At 52.4% G+C, this 19,257-nt stretch overlaps 1 protein-coding gene across 1 annotated transcript in view; it reads left to right on the top strand.

Annotated features, from left to right (window-relative positions):
- The window catches only part of LOC139269056 (somatomedin-B and thrombospondin type-1 domain-containing protein), a 168,101-nt gene that overhangs the window by 118,327 nt on the left and 30,517 nt on the right, over positions 1–19,257 (top strand). Inside the window, exons 2-3 of the mRNA XM_070888052.1 lie at positions 5,114–5,299; positions 8,942–9,032. Coding sequence (XP_070744153.1) covers positions 5,114–5,299; positions 8,942–9,032 — 277 coding nt within the window. The remainder of the gene's footprint in view (positions 1–5,113; positions 5,300–8,941; positions 9,033–19,257) is intronic.

Below are 19,257 nucleotides of genomic sequence, written 5' to 3'. Positions count from 1 at the left end.
TATGTTTTAAAGTTTCATTTGTTTTAATTGCCGGGTTTTTAGTGTCCCCCTCCCCTTTTTTAGGGGGCACTTGTAAATTATGGTTTTAGAGCCCAAAAAAAGAACACCAAAAAAAACTACAAAAATACAAAAAAAAAACATTAAAAAAAACCAAAAAAGGGCCTTGGGAAATGTTTGGAGTGTCCCCCAGATTGGGGGGGGGCACGATTTAATGTTTAAGATTTAACGTTTATTGTTTACTCCAAAAGAGTTGTAGAGCTGTTGACACTCTACGAGTCCTCCCATTATTTATTAGGGACTTGGCCTGGAGGGTGTTGCACGGAGCAGTCCCGTGCAATAAGTCGGTTCACGAGCTCCTAGGCCGCCTGCAATTTCTGCGGTCTTCAAGAGTCCGTGTTCCATGTTTTTATTGAATGTACGAGGTTGCAGCCCCTGTTCCATTATTTAAAGGGGCTGCTCCTCAAGTCCTGGTTGCACTTCAGTCCCACACTCCTGATCTTTGGGCACCCTGTGCGGAGGGGAGCGGGTAGGTCCGAGGGCCTCCTCGTAGGACTGCTCCTGGGCACGGCCGGTCCAGGCAGCGGGCGGTCGAGGGGGTCGTTCAGCCCGACTGCCTGCCTCTCTTCCGCGGTTACATCCGAACCAGGGGGTCTCTGGAGATGGAGCACGCGGTGTCCACCGGTACGCTCGCGGCCTTCTGCGAGAGGTGGGCGCCAGAGGGACTGGAGTGCATCATTTCAACAATGAACAGAATTTTAATTTAATTTGATTTGTCAAGGTTCCGTTTAATGATTATTAGTTCATTTGTGGGGTTTTTTATGCCCTTACAAAAGGGATTTAACGTTCTACCAAAAATAGTTGTAGAGCTGTTGAGTTTGGAGTGGCTTAGCCAGTCACGTGATGTTCACAAGACTCAATAAAACCCCAGCCAGTTGGGTTGGGGAGATCCACGATGAGGCAGGTGGTTGTGAGCCTGGCGGATGAACTGGTAATGTGTAGTGTGATTGTTAAACCTTTGCTAATAAACCAACTAGTTCTTAATAGCAATATGTTGCTATGAATTCTTAAGCAAAGAACCCATGAAGCAAATACATTACACTCACTGTCCTGTAATTTTTTGATTTTGAAGTAATTGTCCAATTCCCTTCTCAAAGTTACTATAGAATCTGCTCCCACCGCCCTTTCAGGCAGCGCGTTCCAGATCCCAACAACTTGCTGCGTAAACAAAATGTCGCCTCTGGTTCTTTCTGTTTTTTGCCTCCTATTCCCCGCTCTTGTCCCTTGCCCTTGTCGCTGGCTCAAACCTGCAGGCATTGCCCTGCCCTCCATCACCTCACCCAGGAGACCATTCTTCCTCTGCGTGATTTAAAAATTCTCATCTTTGTCTACAAATCCCTCCATGGCCTCGCCCCCTCCCTATCTCTGTAATCTCCTCCAGCCTCACAACCCCTCCCCCCCCCCCCCCAAGATATCTGCGCTCCTCTAATTCTGCCCTCCTGAGCATCCCTGATTATAATCGCTCCACCATTGGTGGCCGTGCCTTCTGTTGCCGGGGCCCCAAGCTCTGGAACTCCCTCCCTAAACCTCTCCGCCTCTCTACATCTCCTTCCTCCTTCAAGATGCTCGTTAAAACCTACCTCTTTAAACAATGTTTTGGTCACCTGCCCTAATTACTACTTATTACTCAGTGTCAAATATTGTTTGATAAAACTCCTGTGAAGCGCATTGGATATTGTACGGTCGAATGGCCCGTGGACACTACAATAACAACAACTTTTATTTATATAGCGCCTTTAACGTAGTACAGGTTGAACCTCCCTTATCCAGAACTCCCTTATCCGGAAGCACCTCTCGTCCAGAACCATTCCCGGCCACCGGGTGGTGCATGCGCAGAAATCCAACATGAACAAATTGAAGACCTTCCTCACTGCCGACTCCCACAATCACTGGCCTGACCCCGTGATCCACACCCCCCCCCCCCCCCCACCACCCCATGATCTCTCTGCCGCACTCCCAGCACCAAGCCAGCCAGCCCCAATATCCCCTTGCTCACTACCTGTACCATCCAATTTAACGTGACCACCCCTGGTCCGGAAAAATCCCTTATCCAGAACAGGCCAGGTCCCGAGGGTTCCGGATAAGGGAGGTTCAACCCGTACTACGTTAAAGGCGCTATTGAACTAAAAGTTATTGTTGTTGTAGTGTCCGCCGGCCATTCGACCGTGGGAAGCCGAGCTCGCCGGATATCTGCACAGGCAGGACTCACTGGATAGCAGTCGGGGGCAGGGAGCCTGGCAGGTTTGTTTCTTTCCCAGACCCCCGGCCTCCATCCCTGCATTAGCTCAGGAGCATTGGGGCTTGTTGTACCGCTCCAACCATCGACCCAACTGAGTTCAGCTAATTCACAGAACATGAGGAACAGGAGCAGGTCATTCAGCCCCTCGGGCCTGCCCTGCCATTCAGTGAGATCACGGCTGATCTCTACCTCGGCTCCATTTAGTCGTCTTTGCTCCATAATCCCTCGATACCCTCGCCCAACGAAAACCGCAAGCTCCAATTGTCCCCCAGCTCGACACCATCCAGGACAAAGCAGCCCGCTTGATTGGCACTCCATCCATCACCTTCAACATTCACTCCCTCCACCACCGGCGCACCGTGGCTGCAGTGTGTACCATCTACAAGATACACTGCAGCAACTCGCCAAGTGTTCTTCAGCAGCACCTCCCAAACCCACGACCTCTACCGCCGAGAAGGACAAGGGCAGCAGGCGCATGGGAACACTGCCACCTCCAAGTTCCCCTCCAAGTCATATACCATCCTGACTTGGAAATATATCTCCATTCCTTCATCGTCGTTGGGTCACAATCCTGGGTCAACGTCCCCACTGCCTTTTGGGGGGGAGAGTTCCAGATTTCCAAACCCATCACCCTCTGTCCTCTTTGACCAACATTGGCTCCTGGTCTGGCGTCATCTGTAATGTATTTGCTTCATGGCTTCTTTGCTTAAGAATTCATAGCAACCCATTGCTATTAAGAACTAGTTGGTTTATTAGCAAAAGGTTTAACAATCGCACTACACATTACCAGTTCATCCAACAACAACTTGTATTTATATAGCACCTTTAACGTAGTGAAACATCCCATGGCGCTTCACAGGAGTATTATGAGATAAAAAATTTTGACACCGAGCCGCATAAAGAGAAATTAGGGCAGGTGCTCAAAAGCTTGGTCAAAGAGGTGGGTTCTAAGGAGAGTCTTGAAGGAGGAAAGAGAGATAGAGAGGTGGAGAGGTTTAGGCAGGGAATTCCAGAGCTTGGGGTCGAGACAACAGAAGGCACGGCCACCAATGGTGGAGCGATTATAATCAGGGATGCTCAAGAGAGCAGAATTAGAGGAGCGCAGACATCTCAGCTCACAACTGCATAGCTCATCGTCGATGACCTAGACTCAACTGGCTGGGGTTTTATTGAGTCTTGTGAACATGATGTGATTGGCTAAGCCACTCACAACGCAACAGCTCTACAAACCTGTGAGCATGCTCACAAGTGCATACGTCACACATCCTTTTCAAATCCCTGCATGAGCCTCGCCCCTCCTTATATCTGCAACCTCCTCCAGCCCTGCAACCCTCCGAGATCCCTGTGCCTCTCCAATTCTGTGTCTCTTGTGCATCCCCGCTTCACCATTGGTGGCAGTGCCTTCAGCTGTCTGGGCCCCAAGTTCTGGAATTCCCTCACTAAACCTCTCCGCATTTCTACTCTCTCCTCCTTTAAAACGCTCTTTAAATGTAACCTCACCTGTCCTAAGAAATCTTTATTTGAGGTGTGCTGTCAATTTTTGTCTGATAACACTCCTGTGAACTGCTTTGGGTTGTTTTATTACGTTAAAGGCACTATATAAATACAAGATGTCGTTGATGACTAATCAGTGACAGTCAGTGGCCGCACATAGACCTTCACTTGTGATCCTTGATATGTTCGGTTACCGAAGCCAGCCATACAGTTATGGAGAGGTGTCCAGATCAGCAAGAAGGGGAGGTGGAGGAACATGAGGAGGAATTATTTATTTTTATTCGTTCCGGGATGTGGGCGTCGCTGGCAAGGCCGGCATTTATCGCCCATCCCTAATTGCTCCTTGAGAAGGTGGTGGTGAGCCGCCTTCTTGAACCGCTGCAGTCCGTGTGGTGAAGATGCTCCCACAGTGCTGTTAGGGAGGGAGTTCCAGGACCTTGACCCAGCAACGATATATTTCCAAGTCAGGATGGTGTGTGACTCGGAGGGGAATGTGGAGGTGGTGGTATTCCAATGCGCCTGCTGCCCTTGTCCTTCTAGGTAGTAGAGGTCGCGGGTTTGGGAGGTGCTGCCGAAGAAGCCTTGGCGAGTTGCTGCAGTGCATCTTGTAGATGGTACACACTGCAGCCACGGTGCGCCGGTGGTGGAGGGAGTGAGTGTTGAAGGTGGTGGATGGGGGGCCAATCAAGCGGGCTGCTTTGTCCTGGATGGTGCCGAGCTTCTTGAATGTTGTTGGAGCTGCACTCATCCAGGCAAATGGAGAGTATTCCTTCGCACTCCTGACTGTTGCCTTGTAGATGGTGGAAAGGCTTTGGGGGGTCAGGAGGTGAGACACTCGCCGCAGAATACCTAGCCTCTGACCTGCTCTTGTTGCCACAGTATTTATGTGGCTGGTCCTGTGAAGTTTCTGGTCAATGGTGACCCCATGGATATTGCTGGTGGGGGATTTGGTGATGGTAATGCGGTTGAATGTCAAGGGGCGGTGGTTAAACTCTCGTTTGTTGGAGATAGTCATTGCCTGGCACTTGTGTGGCATGAGTGTTACTTGCCACTTTTCAGCCCGAGCCTGAATGTTGTCCAGGTTCTTGCTGTACGCGAGCATGGACTGCTTCATTATCTGAGGAGTTGCGAATGGCACTGAACACTGTGCAGTCATGGTGGGCCCATGGACAGCTTGCTCTCCCTCCTGCTCACGTAACTGGGGCAGGGAGCGTGGGAGACACAAGGAAGGGGACAGAGTACTGTCATAAAATGAAGACCGGTGTACAATGTAAAGACCAATTACCTGATTGCTGCCTTTTTTCTCCCCCTGTCTTCCATCAGCTATCGACTGCGTGGTGGGTGTGTGGGGCCCCTGGACAGAATGCAGTTCACGTTGTGGCATCGGGAGCCGAGACCGGGGACGGGTAGTCACCATCCCGCCCAGAAATGGAGGGATACCGTGCCCCGATTTGAAGCAGCGAAGGGGTTGCTATGGACACCACCCTGAACGATGTCATTCAGTTAAAGGTACAGTACCTGGTTAAAGCTACAGTATTCGGTTAAAGGTACAGTACTCGGTTAAGGATACAGTACCGTGTTCTATCCCACGTTAGACCTCTAACGTGGTGAGCACCGCCATCAGGTCACCAGCAGAGTTCGTGATACTGATCAACAAATATACACTAGGTTTAGAGATTTACTCCACCGAGCCTGTCTATAGACTGCCTGAATAAAGAGAACATGTTAACCCCATAGCGACCACCCTATTAACCCCATAGCGACCACCCTATTAACCCCATAGTGACCACCCTATTAACCGCATAGCGACCACCCTATTAACCCGATAGAGTCCACCCTATTAACCCCATAGACTCAACCTTATTAACTCCATAGAGTCCACCCTATTAACCCCATAGAGTCCACCCTATTAACCCCATAGAGTCCACCTTATTAACCCCATAGAGTCCACCTTATTAACCCTATAGTGACCACACAATTAGCTCCATAGCGACCACCCTATTAACTCCATAGCGACCACCCTATTAACCCGATAGTGACCACCCTATTAACCGCAGAGCGACCACCCTATTAACCCCATAGACTCAACCTTATTAACTCCATAGCGACCACCCTATTAACCCCCTAGCGACCACCCTATTAACCCCATAGAGTCCACCCTATTAACCCCATAGACTCCACCCTATTAACCCCATAGTGACCACCCTATTAGCCCCACAGCAACCACCCTATTAACCCCATAGAGTCCACTTTATTAGCCCCATAGAGTCCACCCTATTAACCCCATAGCAACCACCCTATTAACCCCACAGCCCCCACCTTATTAACCCCATAGCGACCACCCTATTAACCGCATAGCGACCACCCTATTAATCCCATAGCGACCACCCTATTAACCACATAGCGACCACCCTATTAACCCCATAGTGACCACCCTATTAACTGCATAGCGACCACCCTATTAATCCCATAGCGACCACCCTATTAACCACATAGCGACCACCCTATTAACACCATAGAGTCCACCCTATTAACCCCATAGCAACCATCCTATTAACCCCACAGCTCCCACCCTATTAACTCCATAGCGACCACCCTACTAACCACTTAGCGACCACCCTATTAATCCCATAGCGACCACCCTATTAATCCCATAGCGACCACCCTATTAACCGCATAGCGACCACCCTATTACCCCATAGCGACCACCCTATTAACCACATAGCGACCACCCTATTAACCCCATAGCAACCACCCTATTAACTGCATAGCGACCACCCTATTAGCCCCACAGCGACCACCCTATTAACCCCATAGCGACCACCCTATTAACCCCATAGCGACCACCCTATTAACCCCATAGCAGCCACCCTATTAGCCCGACAGCGACCACCCTATTAACCCCATAGAGTCCACCCTATTAACCCCATAGAGTCCACCCTATTAACCCCATAGCGACCACCCTATTAACCCCATAGAGTCCACCCAATAACCCCATAGAGTCCACCCTATTAACCCCATAGCGACCACCCTATTAGCCCCACAGCGAACACCCTATTAATCCTATACATTCAGGTCTGGGAGGGACCTGGTTTATGAACCTGTGTACAGATGCAGCCTGAGCTGAAGGTGACAGAAAGTGAAATGAGGTTTGGGCAGTTTTCAGCCGGACCCCGATGTGATGTGGACCCCTGCCACGAGCCGTGGGCACCGCCAGGGTGAGTCCTTGCCCGCTGAGAGGGGCCTCATAGCCCAAAGCACCCGACGGGTGAGCTCTCGGTCTCTCCCAATGCCCGCTGGCAGGGGCTGAGGTCCCCGCTCAGTTAGGAGGACCTGCCCTTAAAGGACAACCTCACTCAGCGGTGCGGGAATCCCATAATCCGTACAGGTGCATTGGGGGAGCGAAGGGGCATCATCGGGCCAGAGCAGCCTGATACACAGTTGCCGTGCTAGACCTGACCTAGAATAGTTTGATCCTCTCACTGCTACATGTTTCCAGGATGCGGGAGAAGCCGGAAAGGCCCAGCATTTATTGCCCATCCTCAGTTGCCCCGAGAGCCTGGTGGTGGGACTTCTCCTTGAACCGTGCAGACCCTGTGGTGGACGCTGCTCCCACAGTGGTCTTGGATTAGGGAACTCCAGGCTACTGACCCACCGGCGAAGGTGCCCCACTCCCCAGCACCAGTGTCCCTAATAACAAGACATTTTCTCCCCCAAAGGAAACCCTACAGATGCCGGAGTAGCTAAACTCGAGTGGGTGGTTCAGAGCGGCCTCGATGGAGGCTGGGAGCAGGTCATCCTCGGAGCCACAGTTAGAGACATCAGGAGGCCATTCAGCCCCTCGAGCCTGCTCCGTCATTCAATTAGGCCATGGCTGATCTGTATCTTAACTCCATTTACCTGCCTTGATTCAGTAACTCTTAATACCCTTACCTAACAACAATCTATCAATCTCGTTTCTGATATTTTCAATTGAACCTCGGCCTCAGCAGCTTTTTGGGGGGTAGAATTCCAGATTTTCACTAACCTTTGTGCGAAGAAGGGCTTCCTGACATCATCCCTTAAACGGCCTGGCTCTAATTTTAAGGTTATGCCCCTTGTTGTGGGCTCTCCCCCCCCCCCACCAGAGGAAATAGTTTATCTCTCTATCTACCCCATCAACTCCTTTAATCATCTTAAACACCTTGATTAGATCACCCCTTAATCGTCTATGCTCAAGGGACTACGAGCCAAGCCTCTGCAACCTGCCCACAGAATCTAACCCTACTACCCACTCCACACGCTTTACCCCACACGCATTAGCAACAAAGCCCATGTGAATAGCATTGCGTGTAAAAGAAAGAAAGACTTGCATTTATATAGCGCCTTTCATGGCCACCGGATGTCTCAAAGCGCTTTACAGCCAATGAAATACTTTCGGAGTGTAGTCACTGTTGTAATGTGGGAAACGCGGCAGCCAATTTGCGCACAGCAAGCTCCCACAAACAGCAATGTGATAATGAGCAGATAGTCTGTTTTTGTTATGTTGATTGAGGGATAAATATTGGGCCAGGACACCGGGGAAAACTCCTCCTGCTCTTCTTCGAAATAGTAGCCATGAGATCTTTTACGTCCACCCGAGAGAGCAGACGGGGCCTCGGTTTAGCATCTCATCCGAAAGACGGCACCTCCGACAGTGCAGCACTCCCTCAGCACTGCACTGGGAGTGACAACCTAGGTTTTTTTTGTGCTCAAGTCCCAGGAGTGGGACTTGAACCCACAACCTTCTGACTCAGAGGCGAGTGTGCTGCCCACTGAGCCCCAGCGTATGTAAAAGATCCCATGGCACTATTTCGAAGAAGAGTGTGGGATTTCTCCCCAGTGTCCCAGCCGATATTTATCCCGTAACCAACACAGATTACGTGTTCACTCATCGCGTTGATGTTTGTGGGAGCTTGGCTGTGCGCAAATTGGCTGCCACATTTCCGACCTCGCAACAGTGACTCCAAAAATACTTTGTTGCCTGGGAAGCACTTGGGATGTCCTGAGGGTTTGACTGGCTCTCGAAGCGATAGAGAGTTTCTGTCCTTGAGAGTCACAGAAGGTGACCAACGGGCTAAAGGTGAAGTGCGACAAACACCCGGAACATTCTGAACTTTAATCTCTTTACAGAGGTGGCCAAGATTTTGCCCGACTCGTACAAAAGGAACTTCAAAGATCCGTGGAAGAGGCCTCACATGATGGCAAAGGAGCAGAAACCAAGGTAACAAAGCTTTGCAGAGAGCCGGGCCTTTCAGATTTTTGCTGTTCTGTTGCGGCAGTTGAAGAGGCAACTAACTGGGGTCTTTTCACACTATCAGCAGCAACTGCATCTGTCATGTATCTTACATTATTATATATAACTGTATCCCAACATGCTATACATGACTGTAATAAGATATGACCTGTAACCACCAGCATACCTTACCACCAGGGGTGCACTTGCAAGAGACAGGTATATAAGGACAGGTCTCAGGCAAGTGCAGCATTCCAGAGCTGTGAAATAAAGGTGCAGGTCCAGAGTGACATTGACTTCACTACATGCCTCGTGTGAATCTGTACTGAGGGGACAGGACTTTACAGCATCCTCACATTTGTCTGTTCAATTGTTGGCTATTCAGTTGTCTAATGCCTCAGTTAGCGCCCAGAGGGGAGGTTACCGCCCGGGAGAGCAGCGTTTAGCGCCCCGACGGGAAAATTCAGGCGAGGCTCACCGGGGCTGCAAACCGTTAGCGCCCGGCTGCTGACGATCGCTCCGATCCCACGCTTGCACCCCGGTCGGTAACTTCGGTGCGTGCGCCTCATTGAGCGCCCGCCAATAACACCGTCTGGAAAACCAGTGGGCCCAGGCTTGCAGAGTCGTCAACTGGCGGCTACTTAAAGGGGTGAGGAAACACTTCCCTGGGAGGTCACAGTCAGTGCAACGTTTACACACAGCCCGGTGCGTGAGCCTCCCAGTGTGCAGCGGCAGACAGACACAACAGTGCAGGTTGGAAACAAGTGATTCTGAAACATTTAATGGATGCATTACTATACCGTGCCTTTAAGACTCGGATTTTCCCGGGATCTGATTCGGAGTTCGGCGTACGCGCAATGGGCCCGCAAAATGTACCGACCAAACGTTCGTTATTGCCCCCACCCCCGCCAGCTCTGGTGTGCAACGGTTGATTTATCGCCCCCTGTCAGCTCCTCGCCCGGTTCTGACGAATTTCTGGGCGGAGGGTGCAAACTTTATCAAGGCGCTAAAATGACCGCTCCGTCTGGGTTACCGCCCCAACTGAGGCGCAGACGAATTTCTGTACCCTTTAGCTTTGGTTTTTGTTTTAAAGACGAAAGAGCAACATTATTGTTCAGACGATGCTGGTGGTGTTACCAGGGGCCTTGGTTTGGAAGAACAGCCTTGTCCTGCACTGTGGGGATAAACCAACATCGTCAGCGCAGGAGGCTTTGCAGATTATGTTGTCTCGGTTGTGCTGCTGTTAGTTCTGGTCCCTTTGCACAACTGGCCAGAAGGGCGCGTTCGGAGGAGAGTTGCTGCACATCCACCCATTGTTGTTACGTCTGCAAAGCTCCGTCAAAAGTGTGTTATTCTATTTATGGTAGGCCAGAATCAAACTCTTCTTAAGAGTAATTAACAGTTGATTTCCCTCTATACATCTCTCTTTCTTACATAAGAACATAAGAAATAGGAGCAGGAGTAGGCCATTTGGCCCCTCGAGTCTGCTCCGCCATTCAATAAGATCATGGCTGATCTGATCATGGACTCAGCTCCACTTCCCTGCCTGCTCCCCATAACCCTTTACTCCCTTATCGCTCAAAAATCTGTCTATCTCCACCTTAAATATATTCAATGACCCAGCCTCCACAGCTCTCTGGGGCAGAGAATTCCACAGATTTACAACCCTCTGAGAGAACAAATTTCTCCTCATCTCAGTTTTAAATGGGTGGCCCCTTATTCTGAGACTATGTCCCCTAGTTTTAGTTTCCCCTATGAGTGGAAATATCCTCTCTGCATCCACCTTGTCGAGCCCCCTCATTATCTTATATGTTTCGATAAGATCACCTCTCATTCTTCTGAACTCCAATATCTATAGGCCCAACCTACTCAACCTTTCCTCATAAGTCAACCCCCTCATCCCTGGAATCAATCGAGTGGACCTCTTGTCCTCTCACTCTGTATTTGGTTCTCTCTCCATATATTTCCTTCTCACTCTTTGTATAAAAAGTATCTACAAAAAAAACCTTATTAAAGTGCACACTCCATGTCCAAATTGCTGTCAGCTGTGGCTCAGTGGGTAGCACACTCGCCTCTGAGTCAGAAGGTCATGGGTTCAAGTTCCCACTCCAGGGACTTAAGCACAAAAATCCAGGCTGATACTCCAGTGCAGTGTCGAGGGAGTGCTGCACTGTCAGAGGTGCCCTCTTTCGGATGAGACGTTAAACTGAGGCTCCGTCTGCCCTCTCAGTTGGATGTAAAAAAATCCCATGGTTCTATTTCGAAGAAGAGCAGGGGAGTTATCCCTTGGTGTCTTGGGGACAATATTTATCCCTCAATCAACATAACAAAAACAGATTATCTGGTCATTATCACATTGCTGTTTGTGGGAACTTGCTGTGCGCAAATTGGCTGCCGCATTTCCCACATTACAATAGTGACTGCACTTCAAAAAACAAGTATTTCATTGTCTGTAAAGCGCTTTGGGACGTCTGGTGGTTGTGAAAGGCGCTATATAAATGCAAGACTTTATTTCTTATCATGACTTTTGATCACGCTTCAGTGTCCAAATTTTACACTGAAACTTCTTATGTAAACATTCAGATTGGAAGTTCCCACAAACAACAATGTGATAATGATCAGATCCTATTTAGTGATGTTAAATGAGGGATAAATATTGGCCAGGACACCGGGGATAACTCCCCTGCTCTTCTTAAAAATAGTGTCCATGGGATCTTTTACATCCACCTGAGAGGGCAGACGGGGCCTCGGTTTAAAGTCTCATCCAAAAAAGGGCACCTCCGACAGCGCAGCACTCCCTTAGCACTGCATTGGAGCTCAAGTCTCTAAAGTGGACTCGAACCCACAACCTTCTGACTCATTGAGTGCTGGCAGAAGTATCGATTGTGTGGGCATCGCGACAAAGGCCCAAAATCTGCACACACGCACTTTCCAGCGCGCGTCACGGGATAGCAGGAACCTTGGGTGATTTCCTCCCACTACCCATGCTCCCCCGCCCCGACCCCCCTTCACTAGCCCAAGGTTGCTCAGACCAATTTTATGTCCTCAACTACAGCCCTTAGCTAGGAATCCGAGTGGGGGTCCAACCCTGGGACCCCCCTGACCTACAGATGGACTGCGATAGGAAACCGTGCTTTCTTTATCACGTGATAAATGCCATGAGAATATAGAGTACAGGTTGGATCTCCCTTATCCGGGACCACCCCTCGTCCGGCATGATTGCGGTGGCCGGGGGATCATGCACAGAACGCGACCGACCTCCACCCCAACTTTGGCGGGCCGCGCCGACATTGGGCCAGCAGGGGCCCACCGACACTCAGCCTGCTGGGGACCACCGACACTCAGCCCAATGGGGACCACCGACACTGGTCCAGCAGGGGCCCACCGACACTCAGCCTGCTGGGGACCACCGACACTCAGCTTGCTGGGGCCCACCGATACTCAGCCCAATGGGGACCACCGACACTGGGCCAGCAGGGGCCCACCGACACTCAGCCTGCTGGGGACCACCGACACTCAGCTTGCTGGGGCCCACCGATACTCAGCCCAATGGGGACCACCGACACTGGGCCAGCAGGGGCCCACCGACACTCAGCTTGCTGGGGCCCACCGATACTCAGCCCAATGGGGACCACCGATACTCAGCCTGCTGGGGACCACCGACACTGGGCCAGCCGGGACCCACCGATACTCAGCCCAATGGGGACCACCGACACTCAGCCCGATGGGGACCACCGACACTGGGCCAGCAGGGGCCCACCGACACTCAGCCTGCTGGGGACCACCGACACTCAGCCCGATGGGGCCCACCGACACTCAGCCTGCTGGGGACCACCGACACTGGGCCAGCCGGGGCCCACCGACACTCAGCCTGCTGGGGACCACCGACACTCAGCCTGCTGGGGACCACCGACACTGGGCCAGCCGGGGCCCACCGACACTCAGCCTGCTCGGGACCACCGACACTCAGCTTGCTGGGGACCACCGACACTCAGCCTGCTGGGGACCACCGACACTCAGCCTGCTGGGGACCACCGACACTCAGCCTGCTGGGGACCACCGACACTCAGCTTGCTGGGGACCACCGACACTCAGCCTGCTGGGGACCACCGACACTCAGCCTGCTGGGGACCACCGACACTGGGCCAGCTGGGGACCACCGACACTGGGCCAGCTGGGGCCCACCGACACTCAGCCTGCTCGGGACCAGCCCGCTGGAGCACCGACCTCCCCCCCTCCTGCCCAGCTGCCCACCCGCCCTCCCGTTGGGCTGACCTCCCTTTATCTGGCAAAATCCCTTATTTGGCACAGGCCAGGTCTTGAGGGTGCTGGATAAGGGCGGTTCAACCTGTATAGGGGAGGGCAGGTTGTGTGGATTTGTGTTCCCGGCGGGAATCTTTGGGGCCGAAATTGCCCTCCGACTGAAAAGTGTGGCACCCACTGATTTCTTTGTGTTTTCTGCGCCGCAATCCATGGGGCGGAGACTCGACCGATGTTCAGCTGTTGGTTTAAATTTCTTGCTCGGGGCGGTGTGGCTGTTGTCCGCGGGGCGGAAGTCCCGTTGTGTCGGGTCGGCCGTCGTTCCGAGTCATCAGCGCCGCACTGATGCGCCACACTGTCCTGCACCTTCGGAGGGGAGGCAGGGGGGGGGGGCCCTGCGAACTCTGCAGTAAGTTTAGTTGCAGGAGGGCAACGACAGCGAAGAGGGTGATTGGATTGGACGTCATCAAGGTCCAGGCCGGTGATTGGAGCGTGGGCAGGTACAGCAGGAGCAGCGAGAGATTGTAGAAAAACGTGAGCGGGGCCCAGAAGAGGCGAGGGGCCCAGGGGGCAGCACGGGCCCAGCCCACACTGCGATATGTGGGCGCACTGGGTCCGTGCAGCAGAGCTGGTCTCCAGTCGTCCTGGTTAACCCTTGCCACTGGACCAAGACCTCGCTCTGTCAAGCCCCGTGTGGTGGCTGGTGTGCAACGGTCACCCCACGTTAAAAAAATCCACGCACAGGCATCTCCCACCCTTCAGGGTGTAGTTCGGGATCCGGAATATTAGGTCCTTCATTGAAACACCTGTGAACTCATCCCTTTTTTGGCGTGGAAGCAAGTCACCCTCGACACGTGGGACTGCCTAGGATGATGATGACGACGCTGATGATGAAGTTTATTTGCGCCCACTGTGTCACCAGGGAGGGTTTCGGCCGGGCCCCAAGATGGAGGGGTGGGGGGGTGGGGCGGGTTGCCAGTCTGCCTGTTGGATGCCCGGCCGAACCCGTGGCCACCGTTGGCGGGCCGACCTCGGGAGCTGGCCAACAATTAAAATAAAATGGAGGCGCTGGCATTGCGCCCTCCCCTTTAAGGGCAGTTATGCCGTTCAGTCACACACCGCCTTCCCACTGGGAAAACCTGTCGGTGGCACCGACTGGCGGCACCGCTCCCACGGGACAATTTCTCGCGGTGGCGGGGGGGGTGGTGGGGGGGGGGGTGCGGCAAAGGTGGTCACCAACACTCGGTGGGGGGGGGGGTCATAAGAAATAGGAGCAGGAGTAGGCCATACGGCCCCTCGAGCCTGCTCCGCCATTCAGTAAGATCATGGCTGATCTGATCATGGACTCAGCTCCACTTTCCTGCCCACTCCCCATAGCCCCTTCTCCCCTTATCATTCAAGAAACTGTCTATTTCTGTCTTAAATTTATTCAATGCCCCAGCTTCCACAGCTCTCTGAGGCAGCGAATTCCACAGATTTACAACCCTCTGAGAGAAGAAATTTCTCCTCATCTCAGTTTTAAATGGGCGGCCCCTTATTCTAAGATCATTCCCCCTAGTTCTAGTCTCCCCCATCAGTGGAAACATCCTCTCTGCATCCACCTTGTCAAGCCCCCCTCATAATCTTATACGTTTCGATAAGATCACCTCTCATTCTTCTGAACTCCAATGAGCAGAGGCCCAACCTACTCAACCTTTCCTCATAAGTCAAGCCCCTCATCCCCGGAATCAACCGAGTGAACCTTCTCTGAACTGCCTCCAAAGCAAGTATATCCTTTCGTAAATATGGAAACCAAAACTGCACGCAGTATTCCAGGTGTGGCCTCACCAATACCTCATATAGCTGTAGCAAGACTTCCCTGCTTTTAGACTCCATCCCCTTTGCAATAAAAGTGCGTACCCGACGGGTGGCAGCACGGGCGGACTGGAAAACCGTTCCCACCGCTCCCGGCTCGGGGGCAATATAGAAAGGGCCGCCCCATCCGGCTGCCCCCGGCCAGTGAGGCAGATCTGTTCCATTACCGCCTCTCGGGCGCACACGGCTTCCCGCTGGGGAAAGCTGTCAGAGGCACCGATCGAGGCAGCAGTGGGCCTTGTGGAGGGGGAGCAATTTCGGCCTCTTTATCTGCCGAGTGTTGCGTATTTGGGAATTTGGGTGCAAAGGTCAACGAGCCTTGCAGGATTTTCTGTTCATTAAAGTACCATCTACAAGACCAGGGCAGCAGGCGCACGGGAACACCACCACCTCCACGTTCCCCTCCGAGTCACACACCATCCCGACTTGGAAATATATCGGCCGGTCCTTCCTCGTCGCGGGGTCACAATCCTGGAACTCCCCCCCCCCCCCCCCCCCCTAACAGCACTGTGGGAGCACCTTCACCACACGGACTGCAGCGGTTCAAGAAGGCGGCTCACCACCACCTCCTCAAGGGGCAGTTAGGGACGGGTTTATGAAAAAGAAAGACTTGCATTTATATAGCGCCTGTCATGACCACCGGACGCCTCAAAGCACTTTACGGCCAATGAAGTACTTTTGGAGTGTAGTCACTGTTGCAATAAATGCCGGCCTTGCCACATCCCGTGAACAAGTAAAAAGAAAAGGGCAGAAAAATCCCATGAGGATCAGTTGGTGCCGACGCCTCCAATCCGCCGTCTGCTTTCCCAGTGGGTAAAGATCCTCACCCGGGAGCATCAAACCCACTCTATCATGTCTTCTGGTCCTTGACTCTGAAAACCGAGGAGGCCGGGCTGAGCTGCTCAGCATCACACGGCGAGCAGACCCTGCAAAGGCCATCAAAGCCGGTAATCGCAGCCAAGTTTGTCAGTTCATCGGCATTAAAACCTTACCCCTCTTACCGGGCTCCAGGGAGCGAGGCGGGGGAGGAAGAGGAAACAGTTTGAAAGAGATGAAAGCTTAACCTTCCCCGAGGTTTTGTTGAGCGACGGAAATGTACAACATGTTTCGCAGCATATGCCAAAGAGTTTATCCTATTATGTTACATCCATCCTGCTGAGACAATCCCCCTGCCAGTTCCGGGACAGCCAGAGCATTTTTCTTTCCCTGAAAGCAAACAAGTTCCATTGATTGTGTCGGTACACCTGTTGCCGATCAGTCCCAGCAACGTGTGACGACTTTGGTCCCCTGTCACTTCAACAGCAGCCCCCCCCCCCTCCCCCCGCCCCCCCCCCTCGAACTATCCAAATGCGCCCCCATCCATGCCTTTGTTACCTCTACACGTGACTATTCCAACGCACTCCCGGCTGGTCTCCCACATTCTACCCTACGTAAACTGGAGGTGAGCCAAAACACGGCTGCCCGTATCCTAACTCGCACCAAGTCCCGCTCACCCATCACCCCCTGTGTCCTAACTCGCACCAAGTCCCGCTCACCCATCACCCCCCGTGTCCTAACTCGCACCAAGTCCCGCTCACCCATCACCCCTTGTGTCCTAACTCGCACCAAGTCCCACTCATCCATCAGCCCCCGTGTCGTAACTCGCACCAAGTCCCGCTCACCCATCACCCCCCGTGTCCTAACTCACACCAAGTCCCGCTCACCCATCACCCCCTGTGTCCTAACTCGCACCAAGTCCCACTCACCCATCACCCCCTGTGTCCTAACTCGCACCAAGTCCCGCTCACCCATCACCCCCTGTGTCCTAACTCGCACCAAGTCCCGCTCACCCATCACCCCCTGTGTCCTAACTCACACCAAGTCCCGCTCACCCATCACCCCCTGTGTCCTAACTCGCACCAAATCCCACTCACCCATCACCCCCTGTGTCCTAACTCGCACCAAGTCCCACTCACCCATCACCCCCTGTGTTCTAACTCGCACCAAGTCCCACTCACCCATCACCCCCCCTGTGTCCTAACTCGCACCAAGTCCCGCTCACCCATCACCCCCTGTGTCCTAACTCGCACCAAGTCCCGCTCACCCATCACCCCCTGTGTCCTAACTCACACCAAGTCCCGCTCACCCATCACCCCCTGTGTCCTAACTCGCACCAAATCCCGCTCACCCATCACCCCCTGTGTCCTAACTCGCACCAAGTCCCACTCACCCATCACCCCCTGTGTTCTAACTCGCACCAAGTCCCACTCACCCATCACCCCCCCTGTGTCCTAACTCGCACCAAGTCCCGCTCACCCATCACCCCCTGTGTCCTAACTCACACTAAGTCCCGCTCACCCATCACCCCCTGTGTCCTAACTCGCACCAAGTCCCGCTCACCCATCACCCCTTGTGTCCTAACTCGCACCAAGTCCCGCTCACCCATCACCCCCTGTGTCCTAACTCGCACCAAGCCCCGCTCACCCATCACCCCCTGTGTCCTAACTCGCACCAAATCCCACTCACCCATCACCCCCCCTGTGTCCTAACTCGCACCAAGTCCCGCTCACCCATCACCCCTTGTGTCCTAACTCGCACCAAATCCCGCTCACCCATCACCCCCTGTGTCCTAACTCGCACCAAGTCCCGCTCACCCATCATCCCTTGTGTCCTAACTCGCACCAAGTCCCGCTCACCCATCACCCCCCGTGTCCTAACTCGCACCAAGTCCCGCTCACCCATCACCCCCTGTGCTCGTTAACCTACATTGGCTTCCGGTTAAGCAACGCCTGGATTTCAAAATTCTCATCCTTGTTTTCAAATCCCTCCATGGTCTCGCCCCTCCCTATCTCTGTAATCTCCTCCAGCCCCACAATCCCCCGAGATCTCTGCGATCCTCTAATTCTGCCCTCTTGAGCATCCCTGATTATAATCGCTGAACCATTGGTGGCCACGCCTTCTGTTGCCTGGGCCCCAAGCTCTGGAACTCCCTGCCTAAACCTCTCCGCCCCTCTATCTCTCTTTTCTCCTTCAAGACGCTCCTTAAAAACCTACCTCTTCTTTGGGTCACCTGTGTTAATTGTTATTTAGGCGGCTCACTGTCAAATTTTTATCTCATAACACTCCTGTGAAGCACCTTGGGACGTTTCACTACATTAAAGGCGCTATATAAATACAAGTTGTTGTTGTTGAATGAAAAAGGCACAAAACCGCGGAAATCTGCAATAATAAAAAGAGAAAATGGCGGAGAAACACTCCGCTATTCGAGCAGCGTCTTTGGAGAGAGAATAAATGTTAGGGTTTCAGGTCAATGACCTTTCGTCAGAACTTGAAGACAGAAACATTCGAACAGGAGGAGGCCATTCAGCCCCTCGAGCCTGTACCGCTATTCAATTCGAACAAGACTGATCTGCATCTTAACTCCTTGGTTCCGTAACATAGGATTACATAGTATATATACGGCACAGAAAGAGGCCATTGGGCCCAACCAGTCCATGCCGGCGTTTATGCTCCACTCGAGCCTCCTCCCGTCTTTCCTCGTCTAAATCTATCAGCATAACCCTCTGTTCCCTTCTCCCTCATATGCTTATCCAGCCTCCCCTTAAATACATCGATACTATTCGCCTCAACCACTCCCTGTGGCAGTGAGTTCCACATTCTCACCGCTCTCTGGGTAAAGAAGTTACTCCTGAATTCCCTATTGGATTTCTGGGTGACTATCTTATATTGATGGCCTCTAGTTATTCTCTTCCCCACAAGCGGAAACACTCCCTCCGCTTAATACCTTTAATACCCTTGCGTAACAAAAATCTTATCAATAGCAAAATGCTGCGGAAGTCTCAAATAAAAGCAGAAAATGCTGGAGGCATTCAGCAGGTCTGGCAGCATGTGTGGAGAGAGAAAAACAGAGTTAACGTTTCAGGTCGATGACCTTACAGCAGAACTGGAATAATTTAGAGACAAAACAGTTTTTAAGCAAGTGCAGAGGTAGGGCACCTATCAATCTCAGTTTCAAAATTTTCAATTGACCTAGCTTTTTGGGATACAAATATTTCGAGATAAGCAGCTTTTAAGCAAATACAGAGCCTGGGAGGAGGGGAACGGGCAGGAAATTAATCTA

The sequence above is a fragment of the Pristiophorus japonicus genome, chromosome 8, assembly GCF_044704955.1.
Source record: "Pristiophorus japonicus isolate sPriJap1 chromosome 8, sPriJap1.hap1, whole genome shotgun sequence".
Taxonomy (NCBI): Eukaryota; Metazoa; Chordata; class Chondrichthyes; family Pristiophoridae; genus Pristiophorus; species Pristiophorus japonicus.
The sequence above is the reverse complement of the archived record's forward strand: the minus strand, read 5'-3'. Positions and strand labels throughout refer to the sequence as shown.